This window comes from Artemia franciscana, chromosome 7, assembly GCF_032884065.1.
Source record: "Artemia franciscana chromosome 7, ASM3288406v1, whole genome shotgun sequence".
NCBI classification, from domain to species: Eukaryota; Metazoa; Arthropoda; class Branchiopoda; order Anostraca; family Artemiidae; genus Artemia; species Artemia franciscana.
The window spans coordinates 56,377,470-56,393,976 of NC_088869.1; the positions used below are offsets into that span (position 1 = coordinate 56,377,470).

A 16,507-nucleotide genomic window follows, 5' to 3' on the forward strand; every position below is an offset into this window, starting at 1 on the left:
CGCAATCGAGAGTCGTCCTGACATTTTTCTCCAAACAATTTACTACAAAAAATTGACATTTTTCAAAAGTGATAGAAAGGCCCGAACTTTTTAAGCAATTAAATACAATATTATAATTAAAAACAAGACTAGACTTGGACCCTTCCATCTGAAAAGAGAAATATTCCTTTTTTTTAAATTAAAAATAAACCTAGACAGAATAGGATAAAAAAAAGTTAGAGGGTAAATTCACCAAGTGCCGGCCATATGGCCGGCAGCAAGTGATCCTCAGAACCGGTATTAGCAAGTGAACTGCTCTCTCTCTCCCTCTCTCCCTCTCTCTCTCTCCTCTCTCTCTCCTCTCTCTCCTCTCTCTCCTCTCTCTCCTCTCTCTCTCTCTCCTCTCTCTCCTCTTTCTCCTCTTTCTCCTCTTTCTCCTCTTTCTCCTCTTTATCCTCTCTCTCTCCTCTCTCCTCTCTCTCTCCTCTCTTCTCTCTCTCTCCTCTCTTCTCTCTCTCTCCTCTCTCCTCTCTCCTCTCTCTCTCCTCTTGCTCTCTCCTCTCTCTCTCTCCCACCTTAGGTTTCTCCACAAGGGACCTTTTCTCGTGTTCGGCTTTCTATTTGTTATGCTACAATAGCCAGTAAAACTTTCGTAACAGACATTACACGACTTCATCGAAACAGAAAGATTATTGCCCAATGTGGAGATACTTACTTACTTAAGATGAGACGGAGGCTATCTTAATCAGACAGAGATCTCTTGGCTCTTAGCTCTTCTTGCCTCGTCACAAGTGCCATATGAACTCTTAGTTCTTGTTTTTTTTTTCAAACGAAAAAATGGAACCATCTTGGTGCAAGAACTCGACGAATATTGAATGGTATAATATCTCAGCAGAAAGAGGGTCTATTCCCACTCCTACCATTTCCACTCCTACAAACAATGTGGTTGTGCCTCTGGGAGCGCAACCTCATGAAGAGGGTGCTATTAAGCTTGTGCTCTGCTGTGATCTTTACAATCGTTTTGTTTGGGATTGTGCTGGATTGTAGCAAAAGATTGCAGCTTTTTCTTCTAATATTCTAAACTTCGTTTTTGTTTCCATATTTCATTACTTCTTATAACCGTTTTACTTTCGAGATGCCTGAAAATAAGCTTCTTAAAATCAAAATTAGTGTAATTCTTGCTGTAAATCCAGACTTAAATGTATACTGATATATTTTGATGTTGATTTTAGGCTCTTTTTTTGCTTAATTGCTCAAATTTTTCAAATTCCTTTTGTTTATATTTTAGATTAATTTTTACAGCAACCAAACCATGATTTCCCTTTTCATTTTTACGGTTTTTGTGTTTAGATAGTGAATTAAATATATGATTTATTCAGACAACCTCCATACATCGCCGATAAGGTTGAAAAAAATACACTTAAATTGCATGAACGTCCGAACATCGGGTCCTCATAACACATGATGAACATTATAGAACATCGTAATATACTAACGCATCATGGATGTGGTAACTCAAAAGGCCTTAACATGCAAAATATTAATCTTAGAGAAAACAGACAGAACTGAAAATCTGTCACGGGTTTGTTTACTTTAATTAACTCTGTTTTGTTTTCCACGGAAGTTTTCCTAGGAAAAATGATGCCTTTGAAAACGTTTTTCTGTGTTTAAATGTAACACGTTTCGGGAAGAAGCATGTACTTCTACTTATGTTGAGGACCAAATAAAGCAGAGGAAGGCATATTGAACCAATCGATAGAGCTAACTTAGTTTCAAGTTGAAATGTAGAAGTTGGCTTCATAAAACTTTTCCATAATACCATGTAAATTACCGTAAACGATCGTACTCCCTCGAAAAATATTCCGATCCTGTGGCGTGCCGGAGCTGCACACATCGACAAATTTAAAGGCTTACTGATGGCATTTGGGATTTTATAAGTTTTTGGTGGAAAATTGTTTTTCCATGGGCGGTGTCATTTTAAAAGCAACAGCATTCACTGGCATAAAATGATTCCATCAATAAAGCTAAATGCACATAATTTCAAACTATGAACGGTTTCAGGATATAAATATATACTAAAAACTTATGAAATTAAATTGTAATTCAAGTTCTCCATATGCTTTTACTTTCAATAATTCCAGTATACAATACAACAGTATCAGTTAACGGACTATAAAATCACCATAGTGTAAATTTGTAAGTAATCTACGAGTAACAAACTTAGCTTTGTTTCGAAAAACGAGTTTCTCTATTTTAGTTTCTGATTATATAAAGACCGGAAAGGCCTTCAGTTAGCCCTCAAAGCTAAAATCCACTTTTTGCAGATCCAACCAAGTATTTGGCTGTGAGCTTGGAGCTCAAACTCAATTCGATCCCAAGAATGATAGATACATTGTCAATGCTGCCCACGATGCTTCCAAACTTCAGGATCTGTTGAATGGTTTCAATAGTCGTTTTGTATTGTGTCCACAGTGTGAGAACCCTGAAACAGTCCTTTCTTGCAATGCTAAGAAGCAGACGATTAGTCAAAGCTGCAAAGCCTGTGGTCATCAAGGCTTATTGGAGACTAGACACAAGCTGACAACATATATTCTTAAGAATCCGCCAGAGGTTTGTCATTTTTGCATCTTGAGTGGTGACTTTTTTTTCTTGTGGTTCAAAGTTTCTATTTGGTATTTCACCTAGTACAGCGCTAAGAAAGTCACTATACATTTATCTTTTTTGTGCTTTCTCTTCATCACTCCCTCCCTCTCTCCTTTTCACTCTCTCTTTCGCTCTCGTTCTTAGTTTATTCTTCCTCTTCCCTCCTATGATTCTGATGCATGTAATCTGACTTTATTAATGAATTTCCCTCCTCCTCTACTAAAAACCTTGTTATGACCCTTTGTTGTTTCGTCACCGCCGAAGACATCTGGTATTTTAATGTTCAAACTGAATATCTTGCTCAGGTGAAAAAGAAAGTTCATGATTATTTTCCATCATTCGTATTAGCTATCAAATGCTGGTGTTTTAGACTTTATATCTGAAACGTGGTAAGCTTTTTTGACTTCTACTGGCTCTAAAAGAGTTTTTGTGTGTGAAAAAACGTTGCTTATGAAAAGATAGATTCATGAAAAGACAAGACGTTATTCAGATGTAGGATTTAGATTATAATATCATAGGAAGCATAAAAAGAAACTGTTAATTTTAATTTAGATCCTAAAAAATATGCAACTTTGAGAAGTTTTATAAAAGAAAACATAATTCTTTGTTTAGAATTTTGAAAATTGAGACATAATACACATGTCTCTGGTGTGGCAATGTTCTGGTCCATTAGTCTTTTAATGAGATTTGTCTTTTTTTTTATGTCTAATAGTGTTTTTTCTTTCCTTGCCTTAAATATTGGCACTGAAGTAGTCTGATCTTAGAAATCTCATGTAGAGACTAAAAAGAAAAAAGATCAATAAAAGGTGTTTGGCCCGTTTCCAAGTTTTATAATCCTTCTCATTTTAAACTTAAATCTTGTTCACAAAATTGTTTTATGACAGGTTGATCCAACCGTTCAAGGCGCTTCGCTCACAGAATCTCAAAAGAAAGGTGGAAGAAAAGGAAAGAAAGAGGAAGATAGTGGGGCTAAAAATGGAGATGCCACAGTAAAGGTAAGGAACTTCTTACCCACAGAGAGACTATTTTTTTTTCTCATAGTTTGTCGGATGCGAAAAATGATAATAGACAATTTTTTTTAATTCTTTTATTCCGCAGCCCGTATATCAACAAAAAAAAACAACAAAAAAGCAAAACAATGTTTACCTAAAAATTGATATTTGGTATTATTGCCCCTCGTACATGGCATTTTTTGACCTCACACAGCCGTTATCCCCGGGGATTCTTTCGGTTTCGTCTATTTAACCCAGTGTTCGATATTAGTACTAAGATCCGTTAGATATTTGCTACATCTACATTGGGTTTTTTAGCTCTTGTAGATGTTTCAAAAACAAGAAACTAGAGTTGTTTGACACAGGCAGGTACGCATTAGTTGATTTCGAGGAGGGAGCTTTGTCAAAGCAGATATGGAATAAAAAGAAAACGGTAGAAAAGTAGAAAAATTGATAGACGGGGAAAACTGCACTAATTAGCCCCAAAGCTGGTTGCAACCATTTTCTTACATGAGAAAACCCTTGATTTCATATATATATATATATATATATATATATATATATATATATATATATATATATATATATATATATATATATATATATATATATATAGATATAAATATCTTGCTTCCCTCCGCCGGTTAGGGCCTTTGACTTGCATGATTTATGCTCGTTAGCTAGAGTCCTCGGTCGTTGTAGTTACCGTTCGTGTAGGTTGGGGTTTCACTGTTGTACTCGTTTACTAAAATACAATAGAAAGGCTTAAAATTGGAAAATATGTTTGTAATTGCCATTTATGGAAATAGATTAATACATAATATTGTTTATGCATAGATTGGCATTCGTGGCTCTGGGATTATGTGTAGGACTTTCAAGGTATCTTGTTAAAATAGTTTAGCCGCAAATCACCGAAAAGATGGAACTGACAGCTAGACACTTGAATATATATCTATATTAAATGTACTGAGTTTTTCTTTTAATAAGGGCTGGTAATCCAACCTACTAGATGAATCATTTTTTCTTTTTCTCCCTGTCTTTTTCTCTTCCTTATTCCCTTCTCTTATTTCCTCTTTCTCAAGCCCTCCTTGCTAGCACGCATCAATGGATTTGTCAAGTTTTGCCAACATTGGCTCGGAACTCAGCTATACTAAAAACTGTATTTTTATCTTCAGCAAAAATAAGATGTTTGCATGTTCAGATGTATGCATGTTTTTAGTTTATTCCATTAATGTTTCTTTAGGAAAATGATTTTGGTGACGACGAAGATGTTGAATGGTCAGAGGACGTTTCTGCAGATGCAGTTAAAAAACGGCAAGAGGAGTTGGCAGCTGGAGTTAAAGCGCTTGCAGTTTGTGAAGATGTGGAAAAATCTGAAAAGGTGCGTTTTTAACTTTTCTTTCTTAAGAATCATGCATTAGAACTGTTGCAAGCTATATTGTTTTGCCGTGCAATTATAGTAGAAAAGACATGATGTTGTTGTAGAGAAATCCTTTATTCAAAGTAATCATACAACATAAATAACTCACCGAAGAAGTAGAGCTTGTCCTTGGGATAAGAACTGATAATTAACATAAATGAAAAAAGAAAGAAAGATTGCTCCTTGTTTCATTCAAGGCGCAAACCTAATTTTAAATACAAAAGAACTACTAAGTCTCCAAGAAACCTGATAAAAACTAAAACTCATGATTTAAATATAGTACGTATCTAACCTTTTTCTTAAAATGAGGCAAACTAATAGACTATTTAATCTCTTAATTATTCCAAGATTTATTCTTCTCTCTCCATCTTTCTTTCTGTAAATAAAAGACAAATTTGATCTGGCTGTGATGGCCCGAGGATTTCGGCTGACTAAAAAGAAACTTATATAAATAATTCATTTATTAATCGATCTTAGAGGGCTAATCATTATCCTAGGTTTAATCGGAGATGCTTTGCGATTGCTTCTACTAGTAGCACCATGCATATTTAAGGGAATTCAAATTTTATGATAAAACACCTGAAATGAATCATTGTAGTTGTCAGTTGGTTCCAGCTCTGATTTATTTTCACTAAAGTAATGTCTTCGAAATAATCGTAAAATATTTTTTTTTCTTCATTGTACAAATTAAACAGATCGCTAGAAGATCAAAGTGCCTCACTAAAATATGTATTTCTTTTCATTTGAAGCTAAGAATAGTATATTTAAATTAGATTTGATATTAAAAATATAAATTTGTTTTGGAGAAATTTGTACATTTTAGCATGGTATTTGACCACCTATCCGCCACTGTAAAATTATTTGGTAAATAATTATATTTTCAAGTGGGAATATGATCGTCAGAATTTAAACTTTTTTCAAGGTGTTCGTCATTGCTAACGAAGAAAAGAAACAATTCTTTTCAATTAAAAATAGTTTCTTTTAAAAGGATAAAATTTTAGAATTCAATGCTTTTGCAGTCGAGTTGCTAATTCGTAGCAGAGGAATTGCAAGGGGTATTGCAATCTTTTAGCGTTGCTAGATTTACTTCCATGTGAAGCGGCTAAATTACCCGTCTTTGTCAGTTAATGTATAGTGCTTTGAGTCGTGTAAATTTGTGTCTCGAGAATATGCCCTTATTTATTGATAATACAAAAAATGTAATGATGAAGGACTGAATAAGTGGATTTTTTTTTTTATATATATATATATATATACAAGATATGTTGCCTCATTAATCACATATTAGTATGTCGCTTGTCTCGTTGATTGTGTAATGGTGAGTTGTATGTGTGGTTATCCTGTGTAATGGTGAGAGTTTTCTAATACTTACTAATGTGAAAAGGTGGTACACTTCAAAGGAATCCTGAGCTGGTAACTTGTAGCACCTATTATTCTCAAGCGCTTTTTTAGGGTCAGAAGCCTAGCTATATATGGCCAACTCTTGAGCGTCCGCTTTAAAATACCAGCTTGTACATTTTAAATACTTACCTTGTGGTCAAATAGACTACTTGAATTTGAAAATTAACCACCCAGAGTTGTGAAACAAGTTGAAAAGCGAATTCAAGGTTTTTGAAATAATTACCCCTTACGCATCCTAGGAATACTTTGGTCTGACAGAATTACGAATACATCTGTATGTGAAAGATCTAAGCAACAATTGATTCTTTAAATAATCCAGAGTAGTAGTTCGCAGTATTGGAAACAAATGGTCCGTATGCGTGATGACAGGCTCTTCCGCGATTTCTGGGGCTGGGTCCTTCCTGGTATTAGATGACCCTGGACGGCAGAAAGTGACGGTTGACCGAGTACTGGCGTAAACATCATTGGAAGATTTGGGGCCACAAGCTCTTCAGAGATCGTTTTATAGAGGCAGCGGTGTCTCCTGATGTGCCAGGCAGCCTAGGAGGAGCTAAGTCCAAGTTAGTTAGTGTACGAGTGGATGTCGATATTGTCTGATTCAATATGCTAAGCACGCTCTCTTGTACTGTTAGAACTGTGAATCAATACTTATTAGTAAATATTAATAAATAGACAAAATGCAAATAGATATGACAGAGTATGTAAAATATTAGTTGCATATTAGTTGTTATTGTCAACTGGAATTGTCAAATCCTTACTAGGATTCTTTGTCAATCAACACAATTTAGAAAATTTAAAAGATTGGTCTGAACATTTTTGTGGGTATTGATAGGCATTTAATCGCTTTTAATTGCAAAGAAAATCTTACTAGTATGCTAAAATTGATTATTTACAAAGTCACAAACATTCTCTAAATCACTAACATTACTGTGATCAGAAAATATAAACTCGTAATAGGGAGTATTGTAAGCAAAAATTTGTCGGAAGAAAGATCTAAGAAATTGATCTACGTTTTTTTATATCTAATTTTGACGCCCTGACTCGATGTATTTATATTACCGATTGTTCATAAACAGTTTGCTAGCAGTGTGGACGTGGGACTTTGAATGATAGATTATAAACTAGTTGTTTTTCGTGTGCAGACATTTTCAGCAGGGAGGGGATCGGATCAACCTGTATCTGGTTTTATGCTTAGTTTTAGAAAAGTGTCTATTAATTGCATCTCCCCCCTCATTTCTTGATATATTCCTTATTTTGTAAAACTAAATGACAAAAGTCTTTATCGACCTAGGAAAAATACCCAGGATCTCGAAAAATTGACCTAGGATCCATAGTCTTGTTTTTTGTTGTTTTTTCTTGTTCTAACGTGTTCTGTACTCTGTATTTATTTTTTGTTCGGCAATAAAAGAGTATAATAAGTCAGATATATATGGCATTACTGCTACTTATAAATAAAGAGTATCGAACAAATTTTTTTTTTTTTGTGTTATATTTTTTGTTATTTACGTGTTCGATGGACGTAGGCCTTTTCCATGGGTATTTAGATGTAGGAATTAGGCCTAGGTTTCAAACTCGAAAAACCTTATTTTTCAAGTATTCAGCCGAAGAAAGTCTGTTTCGGGAACGCAAACCAGTGAAATTGCCATAAAGCTAGTTTTTTCACTGTTGTTTTTCATATCAATAAAATGGGAAATTAGATATTAACCCCCCCAACGCTTCCCACTCCCCCCATTGTGATTCATGGCTTGAAAACAGGAGAACAGGAAATAAACAAAAAAAGATTATTCAATCAATAAAACAAAAAGGACCAACCTGACGATAATCATCACCCGTAATCAGCTATCTCAAATAAGGCTATACGGGACTACAGACATCTAAGTATGTTAAGAGCATATATATATATATATCATGCCAAAAGTACATATCAAGTAAGAATTTGATATTCAATATTACCTAGAATGGGAAATTTGCAAATTTTACACTGGCAGAGATGTATCATTATTGATTAGCTGCATTTATTCACTTTATTTCGTTCACTTTTTGAATATGACTTTAAGGCTTCTAATAGTCAACTTTTTAGTTATAGCTACACAGCTACTCAAAAATCTCAAAAACTTGGCCATTCTGAACTGTATATTTATGTGTTTGTTTGAGAACTCATATTAAACTTGTGTCAAAACATTAACAAGTAAATAAATGCCTCCTCTTCCTTTGAAGACTTTTGACTACTTTGTTAAAAGCCGAGATATGAATTTTATTTAGGGTTTGCTGAACGGTTGAAAACTTTGAAAATTCAGTATTTTTCTCCGCCTCTTGGAAAAAACAGTTGCTATTAAAAAAAAAAAAAAAAAAAAAAAAAAACACTAGAACTGCAGAGTTTTGAATCTAAAAAAAATTTCTGCTTTGAAAGCATTACATGGGCTATAAATTTATTTTAAATTATTTCGTAAATTTATGTAAGGGGAGATAATTTAAAAAAAAAAGATTTTTTTTTGCTGTGAAAGTGTCAATTATGTTTCTGAAATGTCGTATTTGATGTTGCCACATTTTTCTTCTTTTTAATTGTTCTTTCACTGTTTGCTTAGGCTTTAGATTGTGAATTGTGGCGCTTCTCACTGATTCATTTTGTTTAATAAATCTTAACGAATGTTTCCCTAATATTCATCATGAGCAGGAAATTTTAGCCTTAATCTTTAAGGTTTAGGATGTTCGCTTCGGCAACCGGATTTCACGTCCTCTTGACGAAATAATGTCGTCGTATGGGAGAAAAATCTGCTAGTATCCTTTTCAGATCAGGGTTGTAGAATTTGTTTCTATGACTGAGGAAATCATGCACGAGATGAATAAAATATTTTTGATTATGTACTGATTGTCCTCTCATTCAGATAGGAAGATTATAGAGAATTTAGTTTTTGATTAAATGCGCATTAGCCGAATTTTGCGTGACAACGTCACCATTGTTTTGCATCCGATAAAAATTTTTGTCTTCTGTCAGTACTTAACTTTTGATAGTTTTTGTGTAAAGCTACTGATTTATCTAAACTAAAAGTATCTAAATTATCTAAAATGTGAAATTAGATTTACTGACAATCATTTTTTCCACCAAGTATATTATTATGTTGGCATTGCCTGGGTTGTACCGCTCGATTACCTTTACTAACATTGTGCTGTTTTAAAATGATATTGTTCATTGATGATCTTTCTTTTAGATTAAATATAACGATAGAGCCAGGGATATACAAACGCAAGAAGCAGAAATGCGTCGTAAAGCTGAAGAAGCTAAAGCAGAGGCGAAAAGCAGGATGAAGGAGACGATGTTGATATTGACGCCATCTAAATTATGTACGGTTTTTGTTATTGAAATTGTAATTAATCAGCTTTATTGAATGCTAGGTTTTGGAATGTATCCAAATATATCATATTAAAATATAATGACTAATTATGGATAAAGTTTTATTGTTTTTTTTTATTATTTTACTCTGTCATATTTAGTGGTAAAAAATGATGCCTATCGCTCAAAGTACCATCATTTTCATAATTTAAAATGTAGAATACTGTCGAAAATTTCTAGAAAACTCGTCACTGTAGCCTACTATCATATTGCGCAATAATCGTAATGTATCCGCCTACAAATGCTTGCAATCAAAAGTCAATGAGGATTCCTAAAAATTATACCGTACACCCGAAATTTTTCTGATTTTTTAGTGTTGCTGCCTTTTCAGTGTCTCGTGAAGGTTGAGGCTGAAATCAGTAGCATAAAAGTAAGGGACGCGAGCAGGAGAGGGAAGGGAGGCAATCCTCTCCTGCGAAACCCAAATTTCACTGAATTCCTGGGCTTATTCAAATAAACAATTTTATGTTTTTGTTTCTCTCTCCCTCCCTGAGAAAATTCGTGGTAACTCGAAATTGCAAATGGAAATAATTTAAGAACCTCACTTAAATTCACATGTTTTTGCAACTCCCTTCACTCTAAGATAAAGAGGAAAAGAAAGGTTACTTTCTCTATTATTAATTCCATGGCAAAACTGTTTCCCAACGTCACCTTTTCATCATCACTTATTCCTAACCTAAGTGATATAGTCTTCTTAACATTAATTTTTAAACCTGTTCTAGCTCCCTGAACTCGCAAAACATGTAGAAGTTAGTTCATTTCACTCACATTTTCATCTAGGATGCTTAAGTCACCAGCATAATCGAAGTCCAGGAGAGTTTTTTCTCCCCATTTGATTCCGTGTTCTCCCGGTGCCTTTCCTGTGCTCCTTAAGACAAAATCCATGAAAATGGTCCATATAAGGGGGGATAGAACACAGCCCTGCTTAACTGCTGATTCAATACAAAACTAGCTGCTAACCTCATTTTCTACCTTAACTGCAGCAGTATCATTCTTGTATCTTTCTTAAATTATTCTTGTCCTTTTGTATTAAAAAACTGATTAACGAATGAAGAAATATAGGAAGAATTAATTGATCTTAACCCAGACGTAATTTGTCTTTCCCAGAAGCACACATGGAAGATTTAATGTGGACACGAAATGGGGCGTGACTTATGTTTGTGTCTTTCCTACTTCTTCATGGATTTAGCAACTTGAAAGTAAAATACGATTTTTCAGCTTCTTCTTGAATTCAAAGAAGAAAGTTATATTAACTTTTGAACCTAAAGGAGAAATAGCAAAACACGATTTTTCAGTTGACAACAAAACATAACAACTTCGTTTAATTATACAAATGAATGCTTGGAATCAATGAGTTTTGATTATTGGTTTTTTTGAAATTCCAGTTTTTGCTTTTCACAGAGGTGCATCAGGTATGTTCCAGAATGCATCCGGGACAAACCTATGCTCCAAGGTCCAGCCTTTATTGTAACGTGCTATTAATGAACTTCAGCTAAGAGAACTATCTCTCTCTACTGAGACAGGGACATCAATACTTCCGTGAACCTGAGGAGGGTCAATAGCAAAGAATTTCCGTCACCATCCTTACAAACCCCTAAAAAGAACCGAAACCGTGTTGGCTCTAGCTTAGTGTTTATTTCTGATTTCATTGTGAACATTGCGGAAAAATTTTCCAGTCTGTGTTGAGCAAATCTCCAAAATTTAAAGTTTGCAGAAAATTTACTGTGCATCAAAGCAATCGAGGGAATTATACCACAAATGGCAATTGTCGGATTAACATATCTCAATTGATTCAGAAGAGGATCATAGGAATTGATTCGTGATTTAACTTGAAAACATTGCTTTTTGCAGAAAGTGACCAATTTGAACAGCACGTTGTTCAATATTTGGTGTTCAAGATTTGCTCCTATGTTACTGATATGCGCTTCAAATTTTCATCCAAAATAAATGTTTTTTAAGTTTTGCACATTATCAGGCTTTGTAACGTCTATAGCAAATGGGCTAGTGTGATCCAAAACATCTGCTTTGATAAAATTTAACATTATTTCCTTTGACTTCACCTCACTAAGAAGTAAATGAAATTGTGCCTCTTCACTCTGAAACTCTACATTAACTCGATTCACCATTATTAAAACAAAACTAAGGAACACATAATGTAATGTAAAATCACCGCGTATAAGTACGTTGTAAAGGGCATTAGCTGATGATATATTATCTGCAAGATAAGATTGAAAATTAAAGGTTAATCGTCCGACATTGTTCTAGAAGACGTTCTGCCAAACTCTCCATTGCCAGCCATCTTGTTTCGCTAGGGTGAATCAGACAGCACTCAGCTGTATCAAGAAATGCTTGACACCGTTTAAATTCCATTTTCCAATTTAGGCTAAACTCAATAAAACTAAAAAATCTCATGACTGAACCGCAAAACACACGCAATGGTTGTCAGTGGTATTTTTTTTTTTTTTTTTTTTTTTTTTTTTTTTTTTTTTTTTTTTTTTTTTTTTTTTTTTACTGGATCCATCTGCAGTTAAGTTTTTCAACCATTTAGCTTTCGCATCTGTCGTTAAAAAAAATTGCTCTAGTGGATTTTCATTTTTCAGAGAATCATAGCTAATAATAGATTTTGTTGCTGTTCTGTCTGTCGATTCATCATTTGATTTTTCAAATTGCATTTTTATTATTGCGGTTGTATTTGTCCTTGCTGAGGCCGTAAGATGAACGATATATCTGTCTTTTTTTCCTTTTCTGAGGGCTTCATTTACTTCTTAACTTTCACTGCGATTGGTGTCCTCATTCATGTGTCTTGCTTTGCAAGTCAGTGGCAGTTTATTTCCTGGAGGAGCCTTAAACGGTCTATCTGACCCTTCAAAAGAGTTAGCATAATTACCGCTTTTAATGTTGAAATCGCTTTCTGATCCAGAATTTTATTGAGTATCTCATTTGACTACGTCAGAAGCAGGGTTTCTTGTCTGTCCTCTTGTGACAAAATTGATGGAGATATAATTTTTTTTTTACTAGAACTCTTTACAACAGAAGCATCTTGCGATACAAACGTCTGAACCAATTTTTCTTCAACAGAATGAGCCCCCTTTGTCACTCCTCAACAGCCTCACTTGCAGAATTTTCACCAAGCTGTTCATACAAGGTTATGCTTTTAGAACGAACAATAAACGGGACTGACATAGAATACTTTACTAATTTTTTGAATAGTTTTCTCTTAACCTGACTAATTCTAACATCAGTGTATTTTCATAATTTCTGGAGATTCAGCTAAATTCCCATCCAATCTACGATCAGCAAGTATTTCAGATTTGAATTTGGAACATAAGTTCGTATTTTCAATCCGAAGTCTGGGCTTTTAAAATGCATCGAGAATTGTGAAAGCAACTACATCTAAACCGGAGTCGTCTGGGTTTACAGACAAATAATACAGTGATTACCTTGAAATAGGAGCTAGAAAACACCTCTCCAGGACATAATTTAGGGTCTGAGTTAATTCCTGAAAGTTTGACTCACCTAGTGCAACTATTTTCCAAGATAGTGGAAGTCCCTCAGCTAGAACTACACCTCATCCAGAGTGCGGTAATACATTTTTTGTACCTGCAACTAACTTAAAATTGAGCCACGTTTCGTAGATCCAGCGACTGCTCTCTATTATATTTTCCTAAAAGTTTTTTTCTTTATTAATATAGGTTTCACGGTTTACGGTCGCCTCCCCTGATCGGCTATTTGATATGCAATAAATTTGGTATCCACTTACAGCCAAGTCTGTTAACAGCAATTTCATCAGAATTTTTCTTGCTGTATTCATCAGCTGGAACGCAAACAGAGTAAAATCACCAAATTGCAAGTAGAATCACCAGATTATTAAAAAACACCAAACAAAAAGAAGCCACCAAGCTTGCTGATAAATCAACACCGGTGGCAACCCTGCTTCTAGGTACCCCGAAAGGGTCCAGGCAGCCCTTTTCAGAGCCCGTTGTCGATACTTCTGTGTCTTACGCTCTGCCACAGTTGTCCCACAATGGTGGGTGGGCTTTAATTTCATTAGCACAAACGGCAATGAATCTTCACTAGGGTGACCCTTAGGACATTTGTTAACCCTCAGGACATCTGACCGACATTTTGAAGTACCTGCTTTGTACTTTATCCATGGCTATTCAATTTTGTGTGTGTGTGTGGGAGGGGCGAGATGAAAAGTTTTTTTTCTGAGGGGGGGGGGCGTGGAGTTTTCGGTCGGGGGGCTCCCTTGCAACAGGTGGGTTTGAATCGTACTTTCCAGGTGCCAGAAGCTCAAATGAACTGTCTATGATATCGGTCGTCGAACAGCTCCTTGGGCCCTATTTTTATCTGGCCCTTTATGGGCATGATAAAAAAAAACAACTAATTTATCCATGAAAAAGTAAAAAAAAAAAACACTGCGTTTTATGCATAGCATTGGAAACGAGGGCTTTCAGTTGGGTCATTTATTTGTTGTTTTGTTTTATAAATAAAACACCAAATGACAACGGCTCTTTACTTACAGACTGCAACAACAAAAATATGTCATAAAATAAGTCTCAAATTTGATGTGAGAAAACAAAATCTGAAACAGAAGAAAGTTCTACTACTGCTATGACAATAAGATTATCAACCTTTTTTTTTTCAATTGTTCATAGTCCTGTCATTTTTGAAAAGAAAGTACTAACAATCAGAGTGTATTTGAGTGAATAGTTCGATCATGAGCACCCACAGAGGAGCATTACTGTTGGTGATCATGAATATGATTTGTGTCTGTAGTCCCATATGAAGCAATGGGCCCTTGAGGCTTGAGCTTCGAACTTGACTAAATGACTCTGGCCGGAGTATTGTTCAATACCTTGCGAAGGAATCAGGCTTCTCTCAATCATGGCGGACACCAAAAGCAACCTGTTTATGGTATCACTTTTGGAGCTTGTGTATTTTGTTTGGCTGGAAATTGCAAATATGAAAATCTAGTGCCATTTTTAAGAGTCATTAAATAAAAAAAAACTTGTTTTTTTATCTAAAAGTAAAGAGCGACATTAAAACTTAAAACGAACAGAAATTACTCTGTATATGAAATGGGTTTTCCCCTCCGCAATCCCTTTTTGTTTACGCTAAAGTTTTCAATTGTTTTAAAAAGTAGAATTGTGGCAAAGAGTCAAACTTTAGCGTAAAGAGTGAGGGATTGCGGAGGGGACAACCCATTTTATATGCGGAGTAATTTCTGTTCGTTTTAAGTTTTAATGTAGCTCCTTACCTTCAGAAAAAAAAACTAGTTTTTTTATTTAATTTATGAACATTTTTGAATTAATGCATTTTTGATTTTGGCTCTCCGTACATAAATTATTAAAATGGAATTTGCATATTAATTCTTATAATATAAGTATTTATCTCCTCCTAAGTTTTATTGCTACTCCTTACCATCAATTGAAAAAACTTTTTCATGTTTATATTTTCATTGTTTTTTTTTAATAGTAATGCTAGAAAATCCTGCGCCCTCTTCATTGGATTTCTCTTCCCCCATGAAATATTCCTCCAAGGAAAGATCCTCCCACATAGCCACCTCCCCTCAACCCCACAACCAAACCAAAAAAATCCCCTTGAAAACGTCGGTACACTTCTCAATAACCATTACTGTATGTAAACGTTGGTCAAAGTTTGTAACTCGCAGCCCCTCCCCCAGGGACTGTGGGGGAGTAAGTCATCCCCAAAGACATAGTTATTACGGTTTTCGACTATGCTGAACAAAATGGCTATCTCAACTTTGGGAAAAAATGAGCGTGGGAGGGGGCCTAGGTGCCCTTCAATTTTTTTGGTCACTTAAAAAGGGCACTAGAACTTTTCATTTCCGTTAGAATGAGCCCTCTTGCAACATTCTAGGACCACTTGGTCAATACTATGACCCCTGGGGAAAAATCAATGAAAAACAAACAAACAAACAAATAAACACGCACCCGTGATCTGTCTTCTGACAAAAAATACGAAATTCCACATTTTTGTAGCTTGGACCTTGAAATTTTTTTGTAGGGTTCTCTGATACACTGAATGCGATGGTGTGATTTTCGTTAAGATCCTATGACTTTTAGGGGATTTTTGCCCCTATTTTCTAAAATAAGGCAAATTTTCACGAACTGTTTGAAAAGCTATTTGAGGGCAAGAATTAACCCTCCGCACCTTTTTTCCCCAAAAGACATATGTCTGAGATTTTGAGATAACCATTTTGTTTAAAATAGTTCAAAGATCTAATAACTACACGACTGGGTTTGACAACCTGCTTCCCAGACCCCCATGTAATGACTGTAATCTATGCAAGTTGCTTATTGTCAAGATAATCAACTTAACAGGGATTATCTTATAAAAAAAATTACTGTTAAGATAATAAGCTACCCTTAATAACCATCGTATAAGGCTACTTAATGATGAAACGATGCCTTGGAAAAAAGACGAATATTATTTTGGAAAGATCCCCATTTCATTTAATTCAAAAAGTATTTCAGTCCGCTTGTGACATTTTCTGATAAAATAAATCTTACGTTACTTTTGTGACTGATCCATATAAAAGTAAGGAACTTTCTTAAAAATTAGGTAATAGAAGAGTGTTTTATTTTAGATTGGTCTTAATCTCACCAGTATGGTATGTCACTGTCAGTGGTAGATTAAGATTATTGGGGTAGGGCG

General features: G+C 34.9%; 3 protein-coding genes across 8 annotated transcripts in view; 2 read left to right on the top strand and 1 right to left on the bottom strand.

Annotated features, from left to right (window-relative positions):
• LOC136029495 (uncharacterized) overlaps positions 1-2,481 on the top strand; it is a 20,623-nt gene extending 18,142 nt beyond the window's left edge. For all 3 annotated transcript variants that reach the window (XM_065707931.1, XM_065707932.1, XM_065707933.1), the window contains one exon: positions 2,304-2,481. The gene's annotated coding sequence lies outside the window, so the exon portion shown is untranslated. The remainder of the gene's footprint in view (positions 1-2,303) is intronic.
• LOC136028654 (eukaryotic translation initiation factor 5-like) overlaps positions 1-9,885 on the top strand; it is an 11,142-nt gene extending 1,257 nt beyond the window's left edge. Inside the window, exons 3-6 of the mRNA XM_065706479.1 lie at positions 2,304-2,589; positions 3,507-3,617; positions 4,858-4,995; positions 9,645-9,885. Of these exons, the coding sequence (XP_065562551.1) occupies positions 2,304-2,589; positions 3,507-3,617; positions 4,858-4,995; positions 9,645-9,821 (712 nt within the window). The 3' untranslated portion in view covers positions 9,822-9,885. The remainder of the gene's footprint in view (positions 1-2,303; positions 2,590-3,506; positions 3,618-4,857; positions 4,996-9,644) is intronic.
• LOC136029500 (enolase-phosphatase E1-like) overlaps positions 1-16,507 on the bottom strand; it is a 539,221-nt gene that overhangs the window by 340,749 nt on the left and 181,965 nt on the right. The gene's annotated exons all lie outside the window — the stretch shown is intronic.